This window comes from Rhipicephalus microplus, chromosome 2 (assembly GCF_043290135.1).
Source record: "Rhipicephalus microplus isolate Deutch F79 chromosome 2, USDA_Rmic, whole genome shotgun sequence".
Classification (NCBI taxonomy): Eukaryota; Metazoa; Arthropoda; class Arachnida; order Ixodida; family Ixodidae; genus Rhipicephalus; species Rhipicephalus microplus.
In genome coordinates this window covers 276564757-276590575 of record NC_134701.1, presented here as the reverse complement: position 1 = coordinate 276590575, position 25819 = coordinate 276564757, and the positions used below count along the sequence as shown (strand labels likewise).

At 42.9% G+C, this 25819-nt stretch overlaps 1 protein-coding gene across 2 annotated transcripts in view; it reads left to right on the top strand.

The window, feature by feature from the left end:
• Window positions 1–25603, top strand: part of LOC142778410 (uncharacterized) — a 28759-nt gene extending 3156 nt beyond the window's left edge. The window contains exons 3-7 of one of the 2 annotated variants that reach the window (XM_075882055.1): window positions 4479–4588; window positions 9520–9543; window positions 9942–10004; window positions 16890–17139; window positions 25366–25603. In XM_075882055.1, the coding sequence (XP_075738170.1) occupies window positions 4479–4588; window positions 9520–9543; window positions 9942–10004; window positions 16890–17139; window positions 25366–25588 (670 nt within the window). In that variant the 3' untranslated portion in view covers window positions 25589–25603. The remainder of the gene's footprint in view (window positions 1–4478; window positions 4589–9519; window positions 9544–9941; window positions 10005–16889; window positions 17140–25365) is intronic. The other variant, XM_075882056.1, reaches the window with a different exon arrangement.
• The last annotated feature ends 216 nt before the right edge of the window (window positions 25604–25819 follow it).

Genomic DNA, 25819 nt, shown 5'->3' with positions numbered 1-25819 from the left:
CGCTAGTGAGGAACACTGCTCACGCATAGATTGAACAAGCTGCCGATCTCAATCGCACCAAGGCTTCATGCGATAACCTAATACTCCGCGTACGATGTCTGTAGATGATTACTCTTCAACCGAAAAGGAAGCCCTGTCAGTATTTTGTTGGACGAAGGAGTATGAAGAATGTATCATGGTTGTACTTGGCGTTTTTCTCGCGTTTTCACTTTTCTCATAGTTTTTTAAATTTTTTTGTGCTGTGATTGAGATATTTTGTTAATTAAGATTCTGTAATCAATGCACAACTCCTCCTGTATGAACCATGTGGTGGTCTGCAGTATTGCTAAATAAAATAAATAATAAGACTTATTCATGTGGGCCTGCTACGTGGCTTAATGCTCAACTGTGAACTCTGATTATAAAGGGCGTAGTGGGAAGTGCTATAGCACGCGCTATTGCAGCACCCATCAGCAGGTAATCACTTTGAGTTTTAGGCACAGGTTCGCCCCTTTAATAAATACGTTTCTTCTAATAGTTCAAGTGGTTTAATAGTGCTGCAATAAAATGAACAATATAGATTGTTTGATTGATTTATATGTGGGGTTTAACGTCCGAAAACCACCACATGATTATGAGAGATGCCGTAGTGGACGGCTCCGCAAATTTCGACCCCCTGGGGTTCCTTAAAGTGTACCCAAATCTGAGCACACTGGCCTACAACATTTTCGCCTCCATCGAAAATGCAGCCGCCGCAGCTGGTAATCGACCCCACGACCTGCGGGTCAGCAGCCGAGTACCTTAGCCACTAGACCACCACGGCGGGGCAACAATATAGATTGTAGAAAGCCTAAATGCACATAATTACTTTCACGACCACAGCACGGCTTCATTGCCGGCTATTCTGCTGTTACACGGTTGCTTCAATTTACGCACGAAATTGCCTCTTCCCTTTTCTTCCTTTAACGACTGAAAGAAGGTAGATGTCATATTTATTGACTATATTCGAAAACCCTTGATATGCTTTGGCATGCTAGACATTTAGCTTTTTCACAATCTTTTGTGATGACAACAAGCTGGTTGATTGGATAGCGAATTACTTGCTGTCACGCTCAAAATTTCTTACACTTAACCACGCGAACTCATCTGACGTCACGTCAAAAAGGGACCTCAATGCTCGATTCTTGGTCCGCTTTTTTATTATTTATAAAAATGGCGGCGGAGAAATTATTCGTGATACTTCAATTAAACACAAAATGTATCCAGATGACTGCATTATCAGTAAAACCGTCTGCAATACCCAAGACCAGGATACGCTCAATAGTGAGTTTTTTTTTCGTCATTTTGTAACGCACGCGTGAATACGGCTACTTTCAAAAATACCGTAGTCACGATCTTTTCAAATAAAGTCTCTTCATTTTACATGTGCTAAGGACGGTGTAACTCTAGTAGGCGTTGTGTAGTTTAAATACATTAGTGTAACTCTCACAGCCGAGTTAAAATGGCGCACGCACGTCGGAACAATTTGCAAACGCTCTTCGAAAACTTCGGTGTCTCCGAGGCATGTTACAGAAGCAACTGGACAAAACAATGCTGACAGCGCATATGACTTCGGTCAGACTAGAATACGCGTTTGTTGTTTCATCATCACATCACAAACATTACATCGCTATTTTAGAATCTCTTAAAAAAGCGATACCGATTACCTTTAGTCGCTATGACTAGCCTTTCTCGCCTACTTCACATGCGCATGTTTTGTCGCCTCAGCCCCCTCTGGAACATCAGTGCAGTTGCAATCATGTCATCCTCCTGCATAAATAAGATAGTTCGCACTGGTTCCAGATTTATAGCACCCAAATCATTCGTTGCATCCTCTGCACACCATCCGTACTTGGTGATTTGATCCCCTAAATACTGTGCCCGTTAAATTGATTCTAAATTGTTTTGTTTCTTTGTTTGTTCTTCTTTGTTTCCTCCGGAGCCTTCATTTTTTGAATGAGCTTGATGGGTGTCTGCCTTAATTGCGCAGAAAGCGACTAAAGCACTCCTACTTTACTTGAAGACAACAACCCTAAGTGACCGCCTGTAGACTGTGTGTGCTCCCCCGAGTGTGCTCGTGATTGTGCGTACCTTCTTATCTCTCTGCAACCTCTTTTATCCCCTCATCTCTTCCCCAGTGCAATGTAGCAAACCCGATATGCGTCTGGTTAACCTCCCTGCCTTTCCTTGCATCTTTATATATATATATATATATATATATATATATATATATATATATATATATATATATATATATATATATATATATATGTGTGTCTTTCTTGATGGGTATCTGCGCAGACTCGCTGCAGAGCAATAGAAAAAAAATTCCGTAATACATGTATTTTGTAAAACTGTGTTTTTTCAGTTGCTGACTATTTATATTTACAGCTGCTGTGCCTCATAAACTCAGACAGCAATATTTGTGAGTGTACAACATGAAGACACGATGATATCACGTTAACTTTTTCGCCCTTTCGGGGAAACTTTTTTTTAACTCGTTTCTATCCCCACCACCTCTTGACTTTTGATCCTACCTACCCCCCCCCCCCCCCCACCCGAACCCAAGCCGTGCCACCACCAATTCGATGGACCCCGCGCCGTTGACCCAGCGCCACCGAAAGAGGGCACACCAGCGTGCCACCACAGCAAATTTCGGTACCGGCGCACAGGTATACCACCGAATCGTGTGGAAGGGACGGCTGAAAAATATTATAGTCTTGCTTGAACACATGCTTCATCAAACATCACCACCACCACTGTAGGTATGTTCGGCGAGCGGGAATCTCGCTTGAGTGCTTACGCCAACACGGCTACGATGTCAAGACTTTGAATAACCTATAGTACGTATGCGTTGTGCAGTTTTGGCTTCATTCAATTATAACTGCGTCTAAACACGCAGCCATGTAACCAATAAGCATGCACATGCAGCCGTGCACAAATAGAACGTTAGCCGCCTTAGCGACTGGACGTACAAGTGCAGAAATCCTCCAAGAACAAGTATAGTTAACTCAAAGAGAAACGATAGATGTTGCGTATTACTATTTTGGTCCGTCTTGAATTACCACATAAATAACACTCTGTAATGTTCCTTGATAACTCTCTTTCAGAGAGTCGCACCTCCTCCGCGACTCTCTGAAGAGCGTAAAGCATCAGGACTCTCCAAAAATAGTGAAAATAGTTTTTTTTTCTCAAGACTCTATTTAATTTAATTTTTGCACAGCTAGGCACACGAGACATTAAAAAAAAAAAAAAACACCCACTCTCCAATACCAAGAGCAGACGTTCTGCAGAAGTGATTTTGTAGGAACTTTTTTTTCAGAAACTTGTAACTTTTAGTTCGTGTAGTTTGAAGACACACACAAAAAAAGAAAAAGAAGTTGATAAGACGGATGTGTTTCGCGTTATGCGTGGCAAATATTGTAGTAGCTCAAGCGTTGCTGGTATTAGAACTTGGATAGTGTGCACGCTTAGTTTTTTTCTTCTTTTTTTGACAGACAGAGCAGCAAGAAGCGTTTCGTAATTAAACGTTAGCAATAAACAGCGGCCTGCGAGAATTACTGGTAGGTGGGTGGAACGTGTGGTATAGTCTTGCCCTTTCTTACACATCCTGCAGAGTTATGTCTTGCGGAAGGAGATAAGAACACTAGAAACTCTAGATTGCTGCCACAATTCGCTTACGTACGAAATATGAACTACTTAATGCGCACGCGACACACCAGCAGAGATAAATCTTAATTTCGATGCAATGTGTGGCCATCCGGTAATAACCAGTTAGCATGTCGGCATCTCTTGCTCAAGAAAAGAAAGCTTATTGCACAGAGTTCTTGGAAAAGTATGAATGCTTCGATAATGTTGTGTGGCTGTATTCATTCATATGTATAATTTGAAATCATTTTATCCACAATATTGAATGTGTCGCAGAATGTTTAGGAGAGCTTGAATGCTTCAATGATGTAGTGTGGCTGTATTCAACCATATGCATAAATTGAAATCACTTTATCTGCAATATTCAAAGTGTCGCAGACTTCTTAGGAGAGTTTGAATGCTTCATTAATGTAGCGTGGCTGTATTCATTGATATATATATATAAATTGAAATCACTTTATCCGCAATATTGAATGTGTCGCAGACTGTCACTGAAATGAAAACCTGGTGCACCTAAGAAGTCTGCGTTATTTAGTCCAAAGACATGGAAACATTAACAGATTTTCACTCATAAAGCTTCATATTGGCTGTTCAAAGTAGTGTAGGAATTGCCTCTGGGGCTGCAAAATAGTGCAAGGGTAATTTTGGATCTTTTCAGATCGCATGCAACCATATCCGAGGGCAATTTGACTGCTTTTGTTTAAGAGGAAAAGCAAATATGGACTACAACCGGTTAAGTAACGCCTAAGAGTATACTTAACTAGCTGGCGACGTTGAAAATCTTATATAAATGAAGTATTTTGATCACTTAGGTACATGCTCCAAAAGTGCGGCCCGTTCTTCACCTGGCAGCTGCTCATCATGTGGATGGCGGTGCTGGGAACCGTGGTTTTCGTCTGCAGCTTCGGAGCCTTTAGACATTGTGAGAACAGCCCACGTTTTTTACGCGTGCGCTACGCTAAAATACTCCCTGAATACCGCAAAATAGCATGAAATACACCTCGAATGCCGTGTACTTCGAGCGCAACGACCTTTCACACACATGTTTGTCGCTTTTTGAAACAACCGCATGACTTTATTCGGAATGCCCTATTCGATGGGAATTAAGGTATAGTATAGCTCATATGCGACAATCTTGATAACGTGAAGTCAGCTTCAACGTGCATGGCATAAAATAGGAAGTCATAAACTTAGTAGGTCGAGTGTGCCCGACTGAATCGAGCACTTTTTATTGGCTTCTTATGATAGGAAGTGCCTATAATGTAACCATGAATAAGGGTTATAGCTGCTCTAGAAAAAAAAAAGTGCACTAAAAATGCAGTTCGCGATACTTAAAAAAACTGTCACACGCGGAATAAATGAGTTTCGGTTCCAGAGTATGTATATATATTAAGCGACTACATTATCACGACTACCCGCATGAAGACATCTGCATGAAGACTATCCTAAGAAGGCACAAGCGTCTTTTACCGGTGCCACTGCTTCACAATCACCACTCGCAGTAGTGTGTGACGTATGCAGCATCAGCTTTTTTTTTTTTTTTCATCCACGTCACAGTTGGTGTTGCTTATGGATTTTTTTTTATTTCATTCAGCAATCTTCCGTTCTGAAATAGTGACACCCACGACAAATGCGACCACTCATACAAGTATTTCCTATCGTGCCGGCCAAATATACTGTCGATGGGCAAAGAAACGTCCAATGGGTTGACAGGGTCAGCTGCTACCAGTTTGCGATATTCTTGACACTCGAGATCGGAAAAGACTATACGATTCTCACGTGTCCCGTGAAAGGTTCCATTGCATTTATAAAAGCTGACAGTGTACGTCAGCGCTTACCGAATGTCAGCATTAATGGGCAGCCTTTTTTTCACTGCGAAATTCGGAGAGCAATCGAAACGGTTGACCTAATTCACACCCACTTTAATCTCTCATCTCCATCAAGACGGCACATTTCGTATGCATTTTCTGGATAGCCGAGAACACTCTCTGCCAGCTGTCTCGTTCATTTGAGTTTGTATCAACTGGAAACAAGCTTAGAGCCTTACGTCTAATCCGCAGAACTCTCACGAAATTGGCTTTCTCTTATTCGAAACTATCCTTATGACATTACTAAATTAAGACGATTTCGTCTTTAAGACAACAAAAAGTAGTATACGTTTCAGAGAGGCTGCTTGCTGGAAAAACTGGGGAAGGCACAAACTAGAATTTTGTGCCACTGAGTGAGAATGACCCCCAACTTGATACCATTTCTCAACTGAAGCTGCACTTATTATTCCTCGAAATGCAAGTAGAAAAACAACTCATGTCTCAGCTTTACGTGCTTAACTATAAGCTAGTGTAAATCACAAGTACGTTGGCTGCTAATTAAGAGTTATCTTGCGTTGGTTTATGCCTCCTCAACTCATAAATTTGCACGTAAGTAATGATATTGGTCTGGCGCTATCTCCTTCGAAAAGTGTCATTAAAAAATTCAAGAGCAAATCAAGTAATATGAACATTACGAGTGCTTATAGCGTACCAAGAAAAACAAAATTACCGGTTACCTGATTTTTAAAGCTAGCTTTTCGGTTCTCAGTTAGTTTTTTCGACGAGATATGTACTGGAAGTGTGAAATGAAAAAAAAAGACAAGAAGAGATAAAAACACACGGAATAAAAACATATTACAGTCCTCACACGTGACATTATGTAATAGAACTGATATGTTTTTTTGGAAATGAAAACAACCTGCCGGAAGCCAGTTTCGTAAAGAGGACAAATATTTCAGCACGCTGGAAAAATATTCAGAGGAATTTCTTTCACTAAAATTTTATGTTTTTTTTTACCAAATCAAACAACGCCTGCGCTATGGTTATATTCAATATTGGAAGAGAGATGAGTTTATATTCTAGCTTTTTATTCGTAACATGGTCTCTTGAAATTGACTTGCAAAGCGTGTATGCCTAAAAACAATCTTATTTCCGTTATACGAGCATACAAAGAGAGATGCCATAATCCTCATCACATATTCGTACATAATTCATCACCGGATGCTACATAGCGTGTTACCCCGAGGCAATAGAAATATGTCCAAAGATTTATTTTGTCATTTTCTTTCCTGTCACATATGCTAACAATGTGGTCGATAAAGCTTGCTGGAGGTGATGCAAGCTTTCAGAGTAATTTCATCTTTCTGCATTGGATTAGACTCGACGTTAACTTAGCCAAATATATGTTTACTAGCTAGTACATTTACAATTATCGTTACTTATTTAAAAAGTAATCACGGAGAGTTTTTCAAAGTACGCGTGGGTGCAGCATTATCTGCTGATACTATGTATTGGCCACAGAACACAACACTTGTCCAATATCCGTTCAACAGTAGAGCCATGACTTTCCAACATTTTCAACATTTCAACTGTCAGGCAGCGCAAGCGAACATTGATAAGCACTGGTTTATCCCGTCAAAGGTTCCACCACTACTCCCATTAAATTCGTAAATGCTTCATAACGAAACATTTATTTTCTTCATAAATTGGTAGTGTTGTCCATATTTCGTCTCAGTTATAATATTATATAGCACCGTGCATGTCTTGATTTGCTTCACCAGTTAATTTTTTCAATTCAAATTATAGCCCTGATAATGGTTCGGCGAACCTAATAGCGGCTTCTAAAACCCCAGTTTATTCCTCATAAAATACTTCGCAGTAAACATGGGAAGGTGCACTCGGGCATATAGCTAAGAAAATTACGATACAGGTTGAGCTGTGTGTGACAGCTGTTGTCTTAGAAAGCTCTCCCCACATTTTTCGGGCCGTTCATATTTTTTTCTCGCTTTTTGCGAATTCATGCACACAAGCGTAAAAGCGCAGCGGCCCACTCAGTCTCAAGATTAACCATCGCGGTCTTCATTTCCTGTGAAGCAAAATTACGTGGGCGCAATTTCTTTTCGTAATTCATCGTCCTCCTTACCGAATCCGGCTTAACGGACTTCGCTAACCGAACTTTATAAAATGCAGCTGCACATTTACCAGCGTAAACCAAGCTTCATTAGTGCAATCGTCCAGCGTGCAGTACAACAGCTGCATTAGTAGCAGTCAATGTTGCCACAACGCTTAAGCAGCTTTATGAATATTGCGGCAGCGTTGTGACAACATTTGTTGCTTAAAGGGAGCTGGCAAAATGCTCGGACTGGGCTTGGTTATTGTGAAAATTGAGGCTAGCCCGCCGCCATTGCGCGGACTTTATCGCCTATTTCTGCCGTTCTCATGCCCTAACATGACTCCCCCATTCTCCACGGCCCGTCTGCACTGGGATAGCGTGAGTGACATAATCATGTTATCTCTTTTCACCCGGTAGCGGATGTCGACTGTGGCGCCGTGCGCGGAGTCTCCCGAGACGTTTGGCGCGCGCGCGACGGGAGTCAGAAACTCCGGACAACCAATAATGAGCATGCGTTTCTTTCCCGTCCGTCGACTCCCTTTGTTTGGAGCTCGCTCGGACTCGTCAATGGTGCCTTGCCTCCGCGGCGAATGCTTACCTTTGAAAGTTGAAAGTTGAAATTTATTTCACCACAACGATACACCGTGATTTACACAAACAAGAAACAATTGTGGCATGGAAAGTAGGAAAAAAGCTGCGCTATAGCAGCTTGACTAGCCCCACCTCCCATTTGTACAAGGCAACAAAAACAATGGCACACCAAACTCCATACAGTGCTCACGTATGATTGAAAGAAAAAAAAAGAAAATAACATTCTAGTGGTTGTTTATGAAGTACAGAATAGATGCACACTTGGGTGTTTACAAACAAACAATTATTGGGAAAAAAGGCAACCAAAATAAGACGCTATAACAGAAGGGGTACACTTAAAATTTTATGCATTTACAAGTACTGGGTGTAATTTTAATTCGTTGCCCCTTCCGAACGCTAGGTCGAAGAGTGGTGCGTTGTGTTTGCGCGTGGTCGTACTACCTCCCGAATCCAACACGAGCGGAGTTTGCCTTCGCTCGAGCGATTGGGCCCAGTTTGCCCTGATCGTGAGAGCACGCTGCTTAGTCGCGAGGGCCCGTTTTCCTCAGCTGCGTGTCACCGAGCACCCTTTTGCCCACGGAGATGAGCTCGCGGCACCCTTTGTGTTGTACTTTTCGCCAGTGACGGGGATAAGCGTCGTTTGCTTTCCCACCGCCTTTTGCAACAGGCGATATACTGCAGTTGTGGTGTTGTGACTTGTTGCAGAGCAGTACTCTGTACTTGCTGCACTGCGCTCGGCGCCTTGGCTGAATGACCGCGCATGTGCAGCGGCGTTAGTCACGTGACGCGACGGTGAAAGTGACCTTATTGCTCTCTAAGACCGAACTCACGCTAGTGGCCGTACTTCTTCGGGATAAGTGTACACTACGTTATATACCGACGGTAACTCTGTGAGCCTCGTACGTTTCACAACGCTGCACGGTATTATAGCGAGCTGAGTAGTGGGCAAGTATATAAGATGGCACTTGAGCGCCTTGAAGTGCGAGTGCCTCTCCCTGATCATCTTCCTTCGCACTAATGGTTGGTGTGTGTACATTAATCTAAACTTCTTCATCGCATGCAGATGTAATTTACGGCGCGGCTGCTTGGAGCTTGCCAGCGGTGGCCCAAGTCTACCAAGATTGTGTGAAACCGGATCGAGGCAGGCGTCGGTGTTGTGTCTCACATCTTCCTTTGTGTAGCAGAGGCTGGCATACATTCGTGGTGAGAGTGGCGCGTTTTACAGCTGCTCGGGTGTGTGATTGATGGTGCTTCTGTCTGGTGTTTGCACATAAGTACTCGTTCCCGCAACCGTACCAACTTTCTTTTTTTCTTGTTCTTCTTTCCTCTTTTGTCTTGCAGATTTAGGGGAGCGGGCGCTTGAAGGTGAGTGCCACAATGTGTGGTCTTCGCGCTTCAAAGCACGCCCACTTGTCTGCAGCCTGTTACAGATGTCCGAGCTTTTGTTTGCTCGCTTTAAAAAATTGCAATGTTTACTACCACTCGTGCTCCTTTCACGACAACTTGACAGTACTTTGTCATATTCTGCCCAGTTCTAGCATAACCTGAAACTCAAAAGCTGCATTTCCCGTTAATTTTTATTTCGTTTGTTTTGTTGTTGCTATCATTTTTTGTCTCACTACTCCGTTTCTCTGCTTCAGTTATAGAGAGTGTTACAGCACCTTTGGACTTGTCTTAACTTAAACACCAAGCTCTGTACACTACCTGCGATGCGGTGTTCCTTTCATTATTTTTTAAGCGCCATTACTACGTATCACTTGCAGGACCTGACAAGGCAAAGGAAAGATCCCTGAAAAATATACGTGCAGCGAGGAACAACCGACCACGTTAGTATAACTAGTTAGGCTATCGATTCATTCTCGCACTGTTGTTGTGCCTTCGAGTTGCTGATTTTAACAAAACTATGCTTAGCGCAGGCGAAACCCTAAACGCCTTATAATTTACGTTTAAAGATAGAAAATCTGTCTACGAGGCAGCCAGTAGAGTGGTTTCAATGTCTTTCACTCGGCAGGCAGTTAGTTTTTAACGCACTAGACATGCGAATATTATATTTGGAACTATGACTTCTTTTTTTTGCAAAAATTAACTGCTAAGTTTTAAAATTATAGGAGCCACAAGCCTGGATATTCTCTTTCCACCACGGTTACATCTCGCATTTCTGCCGGTTTACCCGTTGCATCTGTTCGCGCAGATACAATACGTAAATATTGGTGCTGTTCTTGCCTGAAATATTTTTCTGATCATCCCGTAGTTGAGATCCACCGCTAGGGGGCTGTATAGACCAGACGCGTCTCGCATGGGCTCCTGCTTTTCGTGCTTTTTAACCCGAAACAAGGCCAGTGACGAACCCAAGAGTTTAACAGCCTCAGCCGCCAAGACACGAGGAATCGGCGGACACCAGCTTCTTTTGGGTGAGTGCATCCTGTCTCAAGATATAAGACTTAATTCCCGACAAGCGCGCGTCCAGTTTATTAAGCCTAACGCCAAGTTCGTTCCTGGGCAAAGCCGCGCGGCGCGTGCACAACGCGCTCAGGCGTTCCTCACGGCACGGCACGAGCGCTCGCGTTCACCGTGGCGAAAAGCTTAGAATGAGCAGAGACGCAGCCGCAGCAAGCGAAATGCAAAGAAACCAGCAAGACGAAGAAAATACAATGCAAACTGACCAAGTGGACGCAAACAAAACAACAGAAAATTTGTGGACCTATGACGCTGGCAGTGGCATAAAAATTGCAACGGAAAGCGCTTGGATCACTAGAAATAAGAGACAAGAAGGCTGTCGCCAATCCAAGGTCACCGGCCAACCAACCCACAGAGCAGCCACCTATCAATGAGCAGACGCTAAAGTCATCACCGACGCAGCAACAACGCAGGCCCAAGATGCCACCTCTGCCGCTCGATGACTTCAAGATCGTCTACCGCCCGCAAGCAGGTCTTGACCTCGCCAAATGGAACACCGTCGCTGTCACGCATGCCATCGGCAGAGTGAGTGGACTATCACAGCAAGACTTTAACGACAAGGTACGCGTACAAGTCCAGAGAATGGAAAACCTAATCATCGCAAGCACCGCCGCCAAAGAAGACGCCAAGAAGCTGGTAAGCATCCAAAAAATACAGCCTGGAGGAAATTTTTACACTGTGAACGGCAACATCAGAACACCGGACGATGTCTCCAGAGGCGTCATCAGCGGCTTGATACCCGGTACGAGCACCGCAGAACTCATGGCTGGAATTCGCGCACCGGCAAGATACACAGTTCTTCATGCCCGAATGCTAGGTCAATCGACCGCGGCAGTCGTCTTCTTTGAAGGACCGCACGTTCCCTACTTCATAATTTTCCAGAGCGTAGACTTCCGCTGCAGACCATATCGTAAGTCAGTGCAGTATTGCCGAGCTTGTGGCAATACGGGTCACCGCCAGGACGTCTGTCCGAAACCTATGCCGGATTTCTGCTATAAATGTGGCAAGGCCGGACAAACGCAGGGACATGAATGCGCACCCATCTGCAAGATCTGCGGGGAAGGACACGAAACAGCAAGTAAAAAATGCAAAAGGAGACTAAAGCCAAGTCTACCACCCTTCAACGTAAGACAACAGCGCCTCAACAGGCTTCAAGAAATGAACAACAACTGGAACGCCAGCGGAGAAGAGTTCCCTGAGGTTAGCATATCGGCCGCTACCTCTAACAGTAACAATGAGGGCCGCGTCTCCACGCGCAGCAGTTCCAAGTCAAAATTTCGTTCGAGTTCGCGCTCCCACTCTCGCAAGCGTTCCGTCTCTGCGCGCAGTAGATCCAAATCAATACTGCGTTCCAGTTCGCGCTCCCGCTCTCGCACGCGCTCGCGTTCCGTTAAACGTGCGAGCTACGCTGCCATGGCAAGTGGATCTAATGACCGCAGCAGCTTAACCTCCTCGAAGTCGGACACCTCATCCATACAGGGTCTCGAAGATAGACTGAAAAACCAGCAAGAAAAGCTCCAGAATCAGCACAGCCACTGCAAAGCCAACAAAGTCTCATAAATAAGCTGCTTCAGAGTCCAAAACGACAACAAGAGCTCATTGACAAACTACTTGAAAAGTGCACGCATCAGCAAGGACATTCGGACAATGCAGAACAACAGTATCAAGAACAAGCAAACTCAAGCACAGAGCCGGTAACGACGCTGACCAAGGTAGGCGTCCAAGCTCTAGTGAACGCAAGGTGCACGATATTCGAAGAATCTTTCATGAATAACATGCACGCCACGATGGAAAAGATTGTCCAGTCTGCAACAGAAAAAAACAGCCTCAGTGTTTGAACACAAGATCACTACGCTTAATGCCAAAATTGATGGGATTGCTGCGCAAGTCAACAATTTCATCGCACACTTGAAGAAAACTTACGTAACCATGGCACAGTTCGACAGCTTGAACAACCCACGCCAAATGACTCGGAAGAAGGCGCGAGCGAACAGTCACAATGCCTGTCGCTCAGTCTCGCCGAGTCGCGATGGCAGGCGTGACATCGAATTGATTGAAGATGGCAGTCCCTAATTATAAGTATAAGAACCAGCATTCAACTATACGCATATGGCAATGGAACTGTCGGTCATACCGCCCTCGACACGCAAGCCTACAAGAATTCATCAAGCTTAACCAACCAGACATCATTGCACTTCAGGAAACCAACACGCAGAACGTACGACTGCAAGGCTACACGACCTGCGCACAAGGATTGATCGGGAGCTGCACGACAAGGATTGATCGGGAGCTGCCACCATACCGAGACTCCAACGGACACTATCACAACTCACGCACCTCGTCAAGAGGATCGCGAATCAACGAAACGGACTCAAAGAGCACGACACGCTACGTATAATGCAAGCTCTGTTCACCAGCCGCATTACGTACGGCACGCCGTACCTAAATTTGAAAACCGCTGAAATTGAAAAACTTAATATCATGATAAGAAAGGCCACTTAAGTAGCCCTGGGACTTCCGCCAATGGCCTCTACCACACGTCTCCTAAAGATGGGCGTCCACAACACGTGGCAAGAGCTCACTGAAGCGCATAGGAATAGTCAGCTGGAGAGGCTCAAGCTGACGCCTACGGGGAGGTCGGTGCTCCGGTACCTCAACTACAGCGACACGTTCATCGCCGATGCAGACTGGAAAAAGCGCATCCCGCTGTACATTAGAGAGTCGCTGTCCATCGCACCTATTCCACGCAACATGCATCCTACTTTCCACAAAAGTAGACGCGAGGCTAGAGCTAAAACTATTCGACGAAAGTTCAAGCAAGACCCGGACGCCCGCTACACTAACGCAGCCAAGTATCCGCATAGAAACGCGTACGCTGTCAGCGTCGTCGATTCTCAAGGCCGAGAATTAGCGTCAGCCACGGTCAACGCACTCAATTCAGACGCTGCAGAAGAATCGGCAATCGCCCTAGCAACCACAACATGTACAGACGCCGCGGTGATTTTCACCGACTCACAAGCCGCCTGCAGGAATTTTGCTAAGGGCCGTATCTCAGCCAATGCCATCAATATTTTGAAATGGCGAAGCACTCCACTCCCGTACACTTGTGTATTATGGGTGCCAGGACACGAGGGTCTGCAGGGAAATGAAGCGGCCCACGCCGCTGGCCGCGAGCACGTCAGCCGGGCTGCCCCCTGCCCACAGGACATTCGATCCGTCGTTGAAGAGACGGAAGTTGTTCAAAACACCTACTCGTCGTTACTCCAGCATTACAGGCTGGAGCGACAAGTATACCCTCCACCACACCCAAAACTTACAAAAGAGGAAAGCGTAATACTGAGACGCCTGCAAAGCAGCACATACACACATGGGGCCCTAACGCACCGTCTCTACCCAACAAGATATAGCTCTATGTGTCCGCTTTGCAACGTACCGGACACCCTGGCGCACTTGCTTCTTGCATGCCAGTGTATTACCAGACGTTTTCTGCAACAACACACGACTGATAACGAAGCAGGACGGACGAACGAAGACCTAACCGAAACGTGGGAGGCGAAGCTCGCCCTCGAGGACCTGGAAGAGCAACAACAACTCGTCGCCAGGGCCAAGAGGGCAGTAGAAGCCAGAGGGTTCCTGGACTAAGGAGCCCTCCCACCTCAGGGTGACATCGGGCATTGCTCGGAACACTGTTTCGAAATAAACGTTTACTTCTCTCTTCTCTCCCGTAGTTGGGTAAAGTTAGAAAGTCCAGTTGACATAACACATAAAAAAAGTTTCCGATCCTGACGTGGAGAGTGCGCTGTGAGTGAAACCGTTCTATCGAATAATCCTGCACATGGTTCAGTATATCATTGTTATTGAATTCATCCTATTCTGCAGCACACAGAAGCGATTGAAATCAACAGTTTCACCACTACCGGATTGCTGCTGCAGGGTATCGAGTCTAAGACATTACGCTCAACACAAGAGTGTTATCTGTGCAAAGTAACAGAAAAATTTGTGAAAACTAAGTTTTAGAAAGGAATGAAAAAAATCATAACTATTGTATAAGTGATGTAAACCTGTCTTCTCGCCGTAGGGGTTTGATACCTGAGAATACAGATTTGATTATTATTGAGCAGAGCAATAAGGTAGAATAGTTCGTGCTCATTCATCTCTGAGGAAACGCAGGCACTACTTAATGTCATGCTTGCTGTACTTCTTCTTCTGTTTTTTTTTTACATCATGCTGTGTCTCAGTTCATAAAGTCACTTATTTCGCCTTTTTCTTATCAATATATTTATCAATTCATCGTCCAGTGTCTAATCAACCTTACTTAAATAAGCCTTCTTGTATTCTGCCTTCGATCCAAATCTTTATCTTACGTGTAAATCAGACGAAGTTAACAAATGTAACGAACTTATGTTTGTGTGTATATATACTGTCTTGTTTCATTTTCGTGACAACGTATACCCAGAAGTACCGGTAGCTGGCCGATGTGCTCCTTATATATTAAGCTCGAAGCTTAATAGGGAAAAATACGAGAACTCGTGCAAATTACATGATTCCTAAAGAAACTCTTGAAGGCCAATTTGACACCCGTAACTCAAACTTATCGTTTTTCTTTGGCCAGTCGACCCTGCCTTACGCCGCTGCTAATTAGTACGCGGACTAATGAGAACATCAATTAGGCAAAACGGAGAGTTCACGCGAGATGCATGCATCAATAATTACGAAGCGGCGTACTTCGTGCAGGACACCAGAGAACACTGCCCTTAACGTACTGTTGGCAGAAAAAGCGGTGGACTTCGTGCTTAACCAGGCGAAACCTCTTCAATATATTTAAAAGTCACTATATTTAGTGATGAATCGAAGGTACGTCGTTTCTAAGACTGGGCACTCACCGAGCCGTGGGTTGATAGCATGGCAGATTAGAAAAGGTTAACACCAGAACTGAACAAGAAGAGAAATCTAGGCTAGCTGGTAATAGTTCATTTTCGATAACTCACAGCGCAAGAAGGACGCAGACGAAGTTGCCTTGTACTTCGTCTGCGTCCCTCTTGCGCTGTGAGTTATCAAAAATAAACACCAGAACAACTGTGAGACAACAGAAGGCGTTGGCGGGCTAGTAAGCGGTTGTCTGTAGGAACTTTTAAAGTAAATAATCTACACCATTGTCAAAATAACCTTTACCACTACTAAGGTTTGTTTTTGAAGACTACAGTAACCAGGGACGATTTCGACATCGGGTACATCCACCTACAAGCGATCTAAGCGGGCCACAACCAGTTTTATTTCGAGTTATAATCTATCCAAAACCTCGACACATTCCCCTGCGTTAAGCCTTCTTATATTTTGCCTTAACTCAGCGGCATTCAAGCTTTACTCTCTACTAACAAGCACCACGACGGGAAAGCTCACTCACCTTGGCTCAAAACGAATGCACATTGCACGCTGTCCACGTCCTGCGAAAGACGCTCCATCGGAAGCACATGCATGGCCCAGAGGTCTCTTTCTTATCCTTTCGTGTCTCATGAAAAGGCGCGTATCTACGCTTAGTTTGTTAGCTCTTGTAAATAATACGTCTGATTTTGCGAGTGAGAAGCTTCACGAGAGTTCTTCGCCATAGCCATATATATATATATATATATATATATATATATATATATATATATATATATATATATATATATATATATATATATATATATATATATGTGTGTGTGTGTGTGTGTGTGTGTGTGTGTGTGTGTGTGTGTGTGTGTGAGTGTGTGTGTGTGTGTGTGTGTGTACAGTTCTCGGAATGCGTGCAAGCTTATCTGTCAATGATATTTGTGAGGTCACATGATCGGTCAGTTGGTTCGTACTTGAAAGAAATGACGGCCGCACACAAGCTAAAGAGGGATATGGGAAACAAGGACGAACACTCACCCGTGTCTTCGGCGTCTTTGTGTTGTTTTTGCGTAACCTTCATTTCACCCAGGCCACTTTACAAAAGTGTAGAGTAAGAAGTAATTCATTCTACAATAACGTCTATCAGTGTGAAGTAATTTATTTCAAAAAGGTGGGACCCCTAGGCATGCGTTATCTGCCTACTTTTTTCAATTTTTCTTTTCTAGAAAATAGTTTTCGTAAGCTCTGACTTCAGAAAGCCTCACTCCTCCTTCAATAAGCGAGAAAAGGAGCTTTATGGTTTAAGCTTTCATGCTAAACCGGATGTGACGTGACGTAGATCACAATCTTGCAAGCTTTCGCATCGCCATGCAACTTTTCAGCCGTCTACCTGAACGCCAGCTGCAGCTTCCGCAACCCATGCCGGGGGGTTGGCTTCTTTTGCGTCGGTGGCCGGTGCGTCTGCGGACCAGACTACGAAGTGCAGGGCGAACTGTGCGGCCTCAAAAGAAACGCCGTCACCGACGATCCTGTCGTAACCATCCCAGATGTGAGCGTGCCGCTGACATCTACCCGCGGCGCACGAAGTGCCAGCAACTCCGGCCGCCCTGACCCACGAAAAGGCATTCATGAGTAAGAGCAATAGTAACTTATTTTTTTATGTGAACATGTAGATGGAGCTCGAGTCCTGTTGCTCTATTGAATTTTTAAATCACATTGGCACTGTTTGAAGAAGTGTCCGAGGGACCGACAAAATGGCACAGACGGACGGACGGACGGACGGACCGACAGACAGACAGACAGACAGACAGACAGACAGACAGACAGACAGACAGACAGACAGACAGAGAGACAGATAGATAGATAGATAGATAGATAGATAGATAGATAAATAGATAAATAGATAGATAGATAGATAGATACATAGATAGATAGATAGATAGATAGATAGATAGATAGATAGATAGATAGATAGATAGATAGATAGATAGATAGATAGATAGATAGATAGATAGATAGTGGCATAAATGTCCTTCTGAAACGCTGCAAGTAGATCGTTCTATATATTCAACTGGCTCAGTTTTACGCTACAATGTGTAGGTGGTACACCTTTTCGCTTTTGCATTTGTTCTGGCACACGAATCGACTATTTAGGATCACGGCGCTTTTTTTAATGCCCTTAGCAGTGTACGGCTAGTTCCTCGGAATATCAGCCTGTATGCGCGTCACAAAAATTTGTCACAAGGTGAGCGCTTACCGAAGATTGTGAAGTTTGAAGTTAAACTAGATACGACGTTTTAATGAACAAGGTTATTACGACTGCCGCTTAGAAAAGTCTATTTCTGTAACTCAAGACCACGCTAACCACGTGTGCCCTTGATCGCCGAAACCATATGGTGACCATGGCCAGGTGACAATACAATCGCAAGTGAATTACGCCAGCGCACTATGTAGCTGGTCAGTGGAGCGTGAAAAAAACCTTCCATGAAAAAGGTAAAGCGAAACGGATGGACGGGGGTGCTATTACACCTGCTCGTAAACCTTCCGTTAACGACTGAGAAAGGCAACCAGAGACGGGGAACGCAGACGAAAACGACCAGCACCACTCCTGAAACATAAGCCTGCAGAGATGTGCCAGCAAGATTTGGAGTGTCAGGTCAAGCGACGTGGTAAAATAGATTATTCAATAGGAAACTGAACGTTGGTCACAAAAAAAAAGAGATGTATAGAAGTATACGTGAATTACGTGAAAAATGAGAGTTGTGGCCTAGGGATTATAAACATCGTATGTCTGCACAAATGACTCTCGCTTACAAACCAACATCAATACTCTTACGTACAAACGAACAGCGACAGCACTAAATATTTATGCACTAAACACATCGTGAATTGGCTAAGACAGACTCGGAGCGTCCCGTTTATCGCCCCATTGTTCCCGATGACAGCCGCCATAGTACGACGATGAGACATTAAAAACGACACGCGCACACGCTACGTCATAGGCTGTCCATGGCACGCAGGAGATGGGTGCCTAGACATGCTTAGACTACGGACTCATTTGTCTCACCATGAAAAATTGGATAGGTTAAGGCGATTGTATATTACGTCTTCCTATTTCTATTTCTCCTGATTGCTGGGCTTCACTCTATGTCAAGTGAGATAATTATTAGCGCAGGGTGACTACGCTAGAACATGTGAGTCAGTTTACTAATGATCATGTATTGCAGCGCGATAACGTGCTGATGCAGCCCAAAGTAATTTTATTGTTTTCATTCCTGTCTTTTTATACGCGCAGACGTACGCGCGATATACGAGCAGGCGTTCGGAGGTTTCCTACTACTGCCGTATGTCATTTTGCAGACGCTTATGGGTGAAGCCAGCTTACGTTGTTACCATTGCTTCTTCGTGCCTTTATCAAATAAATGAACGGTGTCATGTAGACTCATACACATGATGGTGCCTTTACAGATTTATGCTGTAGATCTGTGTGCTTAAATTTGGGTACACGTTAAAATAACCCAGGTGGTCGAAATTTATGTCCCCCCACTACGGCATCTCTCATAATCATATGGTGGTTTTGGGACGTTAAACTCGCATATCAATCAATTACAGATCAACTGCGCAGTTTGTGAGCTTAATAAATTCAGATCGCCACACGCAAAACGGTGGAAGACTTTGTGAAAAAGCCCATGATTATTCGCCCATGCATCTAAATATTATCGTCTATCGCCTTCGTCAAATTCTCATCTGGATGTGGCATTTCGTTTAGCCGTATACATCTGCAAGGTTCTGACCGGGACGTTATATAACGCAAACGCACATGCGCTTTCCGTGTTCTTGCTACAAGAATTCAGCGTGATTTTGAATTCCGTGATGAACTCCACTTTAACATTGCTCAATAGAACGGCATCACCAGTGCTGCAGATACTGCGCTAAGCTGTGATGCCAGGACGCAAATGAAGAAACATGTACGTATTGCCGACCCAGATATCTTTTATGCACTTACTCTTAATAAGGAAAGCATGAACGTAAAACTCCAGCCCGGATAAATACCATGCGTCATGTTAGGTGCTTTTGCTGATGACATTTCCCAAACGACCAGAGTCCTGCATCAACATTTATCTTTTAATATACTGAAAGCTGACGTTTATTCCAATATCCTAAATTAAACAATGCATTCCATGTATTATGCTGTTCAAAAAATTTTTCCTTATTTTCAAGTAAGCTTGCACAAACGAGTCTTCAGCTGCTGTGACATTGCACCAGTGGGTTGTTTATTTCGAAGACGCGGAGAGTGCCGACAGTGTCTCTCTAAAAGACGTTCGCGCACGTCTACGACGCTAAGTTACCTTTATCTCACTATATTTCGAACATGTCAAATTGTAGGATCAATAGCGTGAGGGTGAGCCATGGTAGAACACTCTTTCCAGAGGCCACTCTTTCCTGAAGTCGTTGAAGTGAAGTGTGGGAGTTTTCCTATGCAAAATGACGTTCCTGAATATTTTGTGCACGGATCGGTCTGTAGTTCGTCAGCCTTTCACGTCTCACTTTTGTGTATTAGTAAAAATGGGTGCGTTTTTCAAACAATCTACAGATTACATGTTAAAAATTGTGGTTTTCAGAATATACTTTCACGCATAATGTGTAGACGCAAGCAAGCTTCCTAAATAAAAAGTTGTCGCAGCAAATACACGTGTTTTGGTAATAATTCATGGCATGATTACTGAGATTGGCTCACGTAGGTACACTTCGATGTACGTAACACAGTACATACATACATACATACATACATACATACATACATACATACATACATACATACATACATACATACATACATACATACATACATACATACATACATACATACATACATACATACATACATACATACATACATACATACATACATACATACATACATACATACATACATACATACATACATACATACATACATACATACATACATACATACATACATACATACATACATACATACATACATACATACATACATACATACATACATACATACATACATACATACATACATACAGGGCCCTTGTAGTTCCCTCCTGGATCTTGTATTTATTCCCCGTAATTTTGACCGATACTCTGTTACAATAGAACCAGGGATATCTGACCACCACTTACCACCACGCATACTAAGTGTATGCGTTACTTTACCCCTTCTCAAGTTAAGCTCCCAAGTTGGGTAGACAACATGGCGCTTCAAAGATTACTCACGAGCTAATGACAAATCTGTACTTGACCATCTAGAAATATGTCTTGCTAATTTTGATGGTGATGACGTTTGCAACCTATGGGACTGGTTCGAGGACATGTGCCATTACTGCCTTGATAACTTTATACCGAGCAAGCGCAAAAAAATTCACAAGTGTACACCCTGGATAACACGCAAAATTATTCACTTGAAACGCAAACTTAAAAGATTAAAGAAGAAGGCACAGTCTGACGTTATCAGTGAAATTAAAAATTCTTTGCAAAACACAGTGCGCTGCTCAAAGGACCACTACTTTCAAACCTTCCTACCAAACTTCATAAAAAATGATCCTGACAAGTTTTGGCATTACATTACTGACAAAAAGCAGCCTGTAAGGGGAATAAAAATCGATGGTGACCTCGTTTCTGACCCTGGAATCATTGCTAAATATTTTAATCATTATTTTAACAGTGTGTTTTCTCCTGCGCAAACGTATCCACTGTTAGTATCAGATCCTGGAATTTATGACGCTGACTTTGTATCTTACTCTGGTGTACTATTTATGCTGTTAAAATTGAAAACCAAGTCTTCATGTGGTGCAGAGCAGATTCCAAACGCCTTTTTACGCAGATATGCCGAAATACTTGCCAAGTTTCTTGTAGTAATATTTCGTACTTCTTTGTCCACTGGGAAGCTGCCGAGTGACTGGAGGATGGCTCTGATTGTTCCCCTTTTTAAAAAAGGTGACCGGTCCAGCTTTCAAAATTACCGTCCAATATCTTTAACGTCTCAATGCTGAAACATCATTGAATATATTATTTCCAAACAGATTTTTGAATTTCTAGACGAAAATGCCGTACTAACAAATTTTCAACATAGTTTTAGAAAAGGTTATTCCATGGCAACCCAATTCGTGACAATAATTCATTCGTTAGAAGCGTGTCTTGACAATAACGGCCAAATTGATGCTATATTTTTAGATTTCAAAAAAGCTTTCGACAAGGTACCACTCGATAAATTAATAGCAATACTTAAAAACATTCACATTCCGGATATTTTTGTTTCCTGGATCGCAGCCTACCTATCCAACCGCCAACAGCTTGTAAAAATTAACTAAGAAGAATCTCGATGTTTTCCTGTCACCTCTGGGGTTCCACAAGGTGGTGTTTTGGGACCATTGCTTTTTTTGTTGTATATTAACGATTGAATAACTGTTATTGACCCTACTGTTCAAATTCGATTGTTCGCTGACGACTGTGTTTTGTTTCGGAAGTCACATGTACTAATGATCAGAACGAACTCGAGAAAAACATTGAAAACGTGCGGGAGTGGTGTGTAGAATGGGGAATGGAATTAAAAATGTAAGAAAGTGTATATCTCTGTGTAACGAGAAAGAAAAACCCTAGTGAACACGTGTATAAATTAGAATCGTCTTCTCTCACACAGGTTGACAGTACCTCGGCGTTACGCTAACAAACAACTTATCATGGAACATGCACATAGATAATATTTGCTCGTCTGCCTTTCGGAAATTATGCTTCCTAAGATATAAGCTCAGAAATTCCCCTCCAAACGTAAAGCTTCTTAGTTATTTCACTTTCGTTAGGCCGAAGCTGGAGTATGCGAGTATCGTGTGGGACCCCCATACTAGACAAAACGTTAAAAAACTTGAAAGGATTCAGCGGAAGGCCATTCGGTTTGTTTATTCTAGGTTTTTGCGAACGGACTCCCCCACACACCTAATGCTAGCTAATGATATTCCTTCCCTTCAGGATCGTCGAAAGAAGTCCCGCCTTGATTTTCTGTCTCTTTTTTATATAATCGCAAACTTTCCCTTGATCCAACCCCTTTTCTTTCTCCATTAAACACAAGACCGACAAGACATCGCCAACCAAATGCACTAACTCCGTACTTCGCGAGAACGGACACGTTCAAGTTTTCATTTTTTCCACGCACCATTTCCGACTGGAACCAGACAATCGAACGTAGTACTTGCGATACTGAGTAACTGTGCACTGTTTTTTTTGCGTGTATTGTATTTCTCTTTGCATTACACCATGCCCTCCTGCTTGGACCGAAGTGTAATCCGCAGTATGTATTAAATACATACATACATACATACATACATACATACATACATGCATACATACATACATACATACATACATACATACATACATACATACATACATACATACATACATACATACATACATACATACATACATACATACATACATACATACATACATACATACATACATACATCTGAGTACGAGCAAGCACACACGGTCACACTTCTAGCGACGGTATTACGTTGCGCTTTAGTCACATCGATGAGGGCCGTTGCGACCAAAATACAAGCCAACTAGTACGCGGAATTTCGAAGTCAGCCGTCGTGGGTTCTTTTTATGCTCAACCACAGCGTCGTATTTTTTTCTGCACCACAAGCTAAACCCTAAGTGTAACAACGGTTTGCTTTAATTTTCAAAAAAGATTCTTACGCAAAGACCCGGAGGGTGTCGAGGAGCACGTTCAAGAGCTCCAACTTCCAAGCTTACCCCTGTCGCCTTCTGTTTCAAAATCGCCAATTCGTTCTTTTTTACATGCGTTTTTCCGAAGGACGTAGCACTTAGCGTTTGTGAGCCCTATTTGGAGTCCAAGAGAACGATTAACTTTTAATTGTTCTATATCGGTTTGCGCTTCGCTTCTATTTGTGCCCATCTCAACAAACGCTTTCCTGCTTGCTTTATTTTTTAATTTTTTTTGAGCTGCGTTTTTTCTCGACTGCTGCATGGCTGTATCATCTGCAAGTAAAACTGGTAAAACGTCTTTCCGCCAAAGCAGTGAAATATCAGGCAACGAGGGCTTAAGAGGCAATTTAAGCTCATTCGTAACTCCGATTTTTCTGTTGGATGCGCAAGGGCATTTTTCGAACTACCACTGGACCAACTTCACTTAAATATAAAAAAAAAACTCTGCTATACGAATTTAAATTAAAAAAAACAACTTGTACAGCACTTTGTATAAAGCCGCAGACGTACAATTAGTAAAGATGTTCTTTACGGCTGCTTTTTATTCGGTGCAAGAAAAATTAGATTCTAAGCTTTTGTTTATATTCATTGTTTGAACTTAGGAGAGTGTCGGTGTAGGCCAGTTGATGGTCCATGAAGTTTGCTTTTGCTGTTATGTTTGCGTGTAACGTATGTTTTTGAAGTTCATTTTTCGAATTACTTCTTCCTTGCCTGATATAGTCTTTTTTTTTTGTGGGCGTAGTTTGTTTAAGGTAATGATATTCTGCATGTGTTTCTTTCTCAAAACTTTTTACAGCCGATCTGCAACGCTTTTAGTTATGTCGTCATTTTTAGCGCGTGCAACGAAATAATTCGGCCGGTGCGCTCTCTCTTCAACCTCTTCGTCTGCGTCGATCTTCGAACATGTGCGCCCGCTACGCGATTTCGCACGGCGCCATTTTTTTTTTTTTTGCTGCGGTGGAACGTAATAATTTGGATGGGCAGAAAAACAAGCACGAAGACAGAGAGAGAGAAGGAGATACAAAGAAAACGAAAAGTCAGGTTGAGTCTGAAGTCGAACTCACGTACCCACGTTTCGAAGACGATCATCGCAACCACTTGACTCTCCAAGCACACTAGCAGATCAAAACCTTGGCTTTGCATAGTATAGTGTAGAAAGTGGATTAGAATTAGAAGAAAGCAGGATAAAAATGAAGAAGAGAAAGTAAAGCCTGGCATAGATAGAGAAAGATAATTGGAAAGAAAGAACGAAAAAGAGGAACATGGACACTGTAGAAAAAATCAATGAGAGAGGACGAAAGATACAGACAAGAAGGAAATGGCAAGGAAAGAAAGAAAAAATAATACATCCAGAGAAGAAAGAAGTAGAAACAGACAGTTGAAAGAGGCTTATCAGAATAGAGTGAAGAGAGGAAAGATAACAAAATGATTGTGAAAGATTTAGGACTATAAAGAGGCACAAAGAAGGCCACACAGCTTGGCACTTCCTTTAGGCTTGCGAGCGCTAGCTGCGTTTTTTCCTTGTTCACAAAGCACAACAATAAATTTCATGTGGATTATTCTTGTACGATACGGATTGCATATTTATCATAATTGTCACTTTGTATGTATGTAGTATGTATGTATGTATGTATGTATGTATGTATGTATGTATGTATGTATGTATGTATGTATGTATGTATGTATGTATGTATGTATGTATGTATGTATGTATGTATGTATGTATGTATGTATGTATGTATGTATGTATGTATGTATGTATGTATGTATGTATGTATGTATGTATGTATGTATGTATGTATGTATGTATGTATGTATGTATGTATGTATGTATGTATGTATGTATGTATGTATGTATGTATGCACGCATTAATGTATGTATATTTGTATGTATGCACGTATGTATATATGGGGCCACACGTAAGCCACGCTCAGTAGTAAACGCATGGTTATACTATTAATCCGCACTTGTACAATACGCTCACGAATATTTCAGTGATGCACTTTTCGTGCGATTTGATTACATTTGAAAGGCACATTTAGATTTTTTTTTTACATGAACATTGCTTGCTTATATTTCCTTTTTGTCTGACGCAGACGCCACTCCTTGGACAAAGAGTTGCTACACGCCCAGACAACTTCGTTCGAGGACGACGACGACTTTACCTTTGTCATCGCTACCTTCCAGTACGAAGACCGCGTCAACAAGCACGTCGCACCGATACGTAGTACTGCCGTGGCACGGGACGATGCCGTTCGTCACCCAGTTCGCAATCGCCCTACTAAAACGCGCACGCGCAAGAAATTCAAGATGAACTGAACTTGCGATTCGGCCTTGTGTATTCGATAGGCTTTTGCGAATCTTCTGGCACTCCGAATATTCGAACTAGTATTATTGTTCCTATTGATTTATAGGTGAATTTAAATCATTCGGAATTTTCAAGTATTCGAAATAAACGAATATGCGGACGGTATATCTTGTGCAACCCCCTGCAAAGGTGGTTTTTCTGCAGCAAAGCTAAAGTTGCTATGTTGTTAATGCATTCGACCA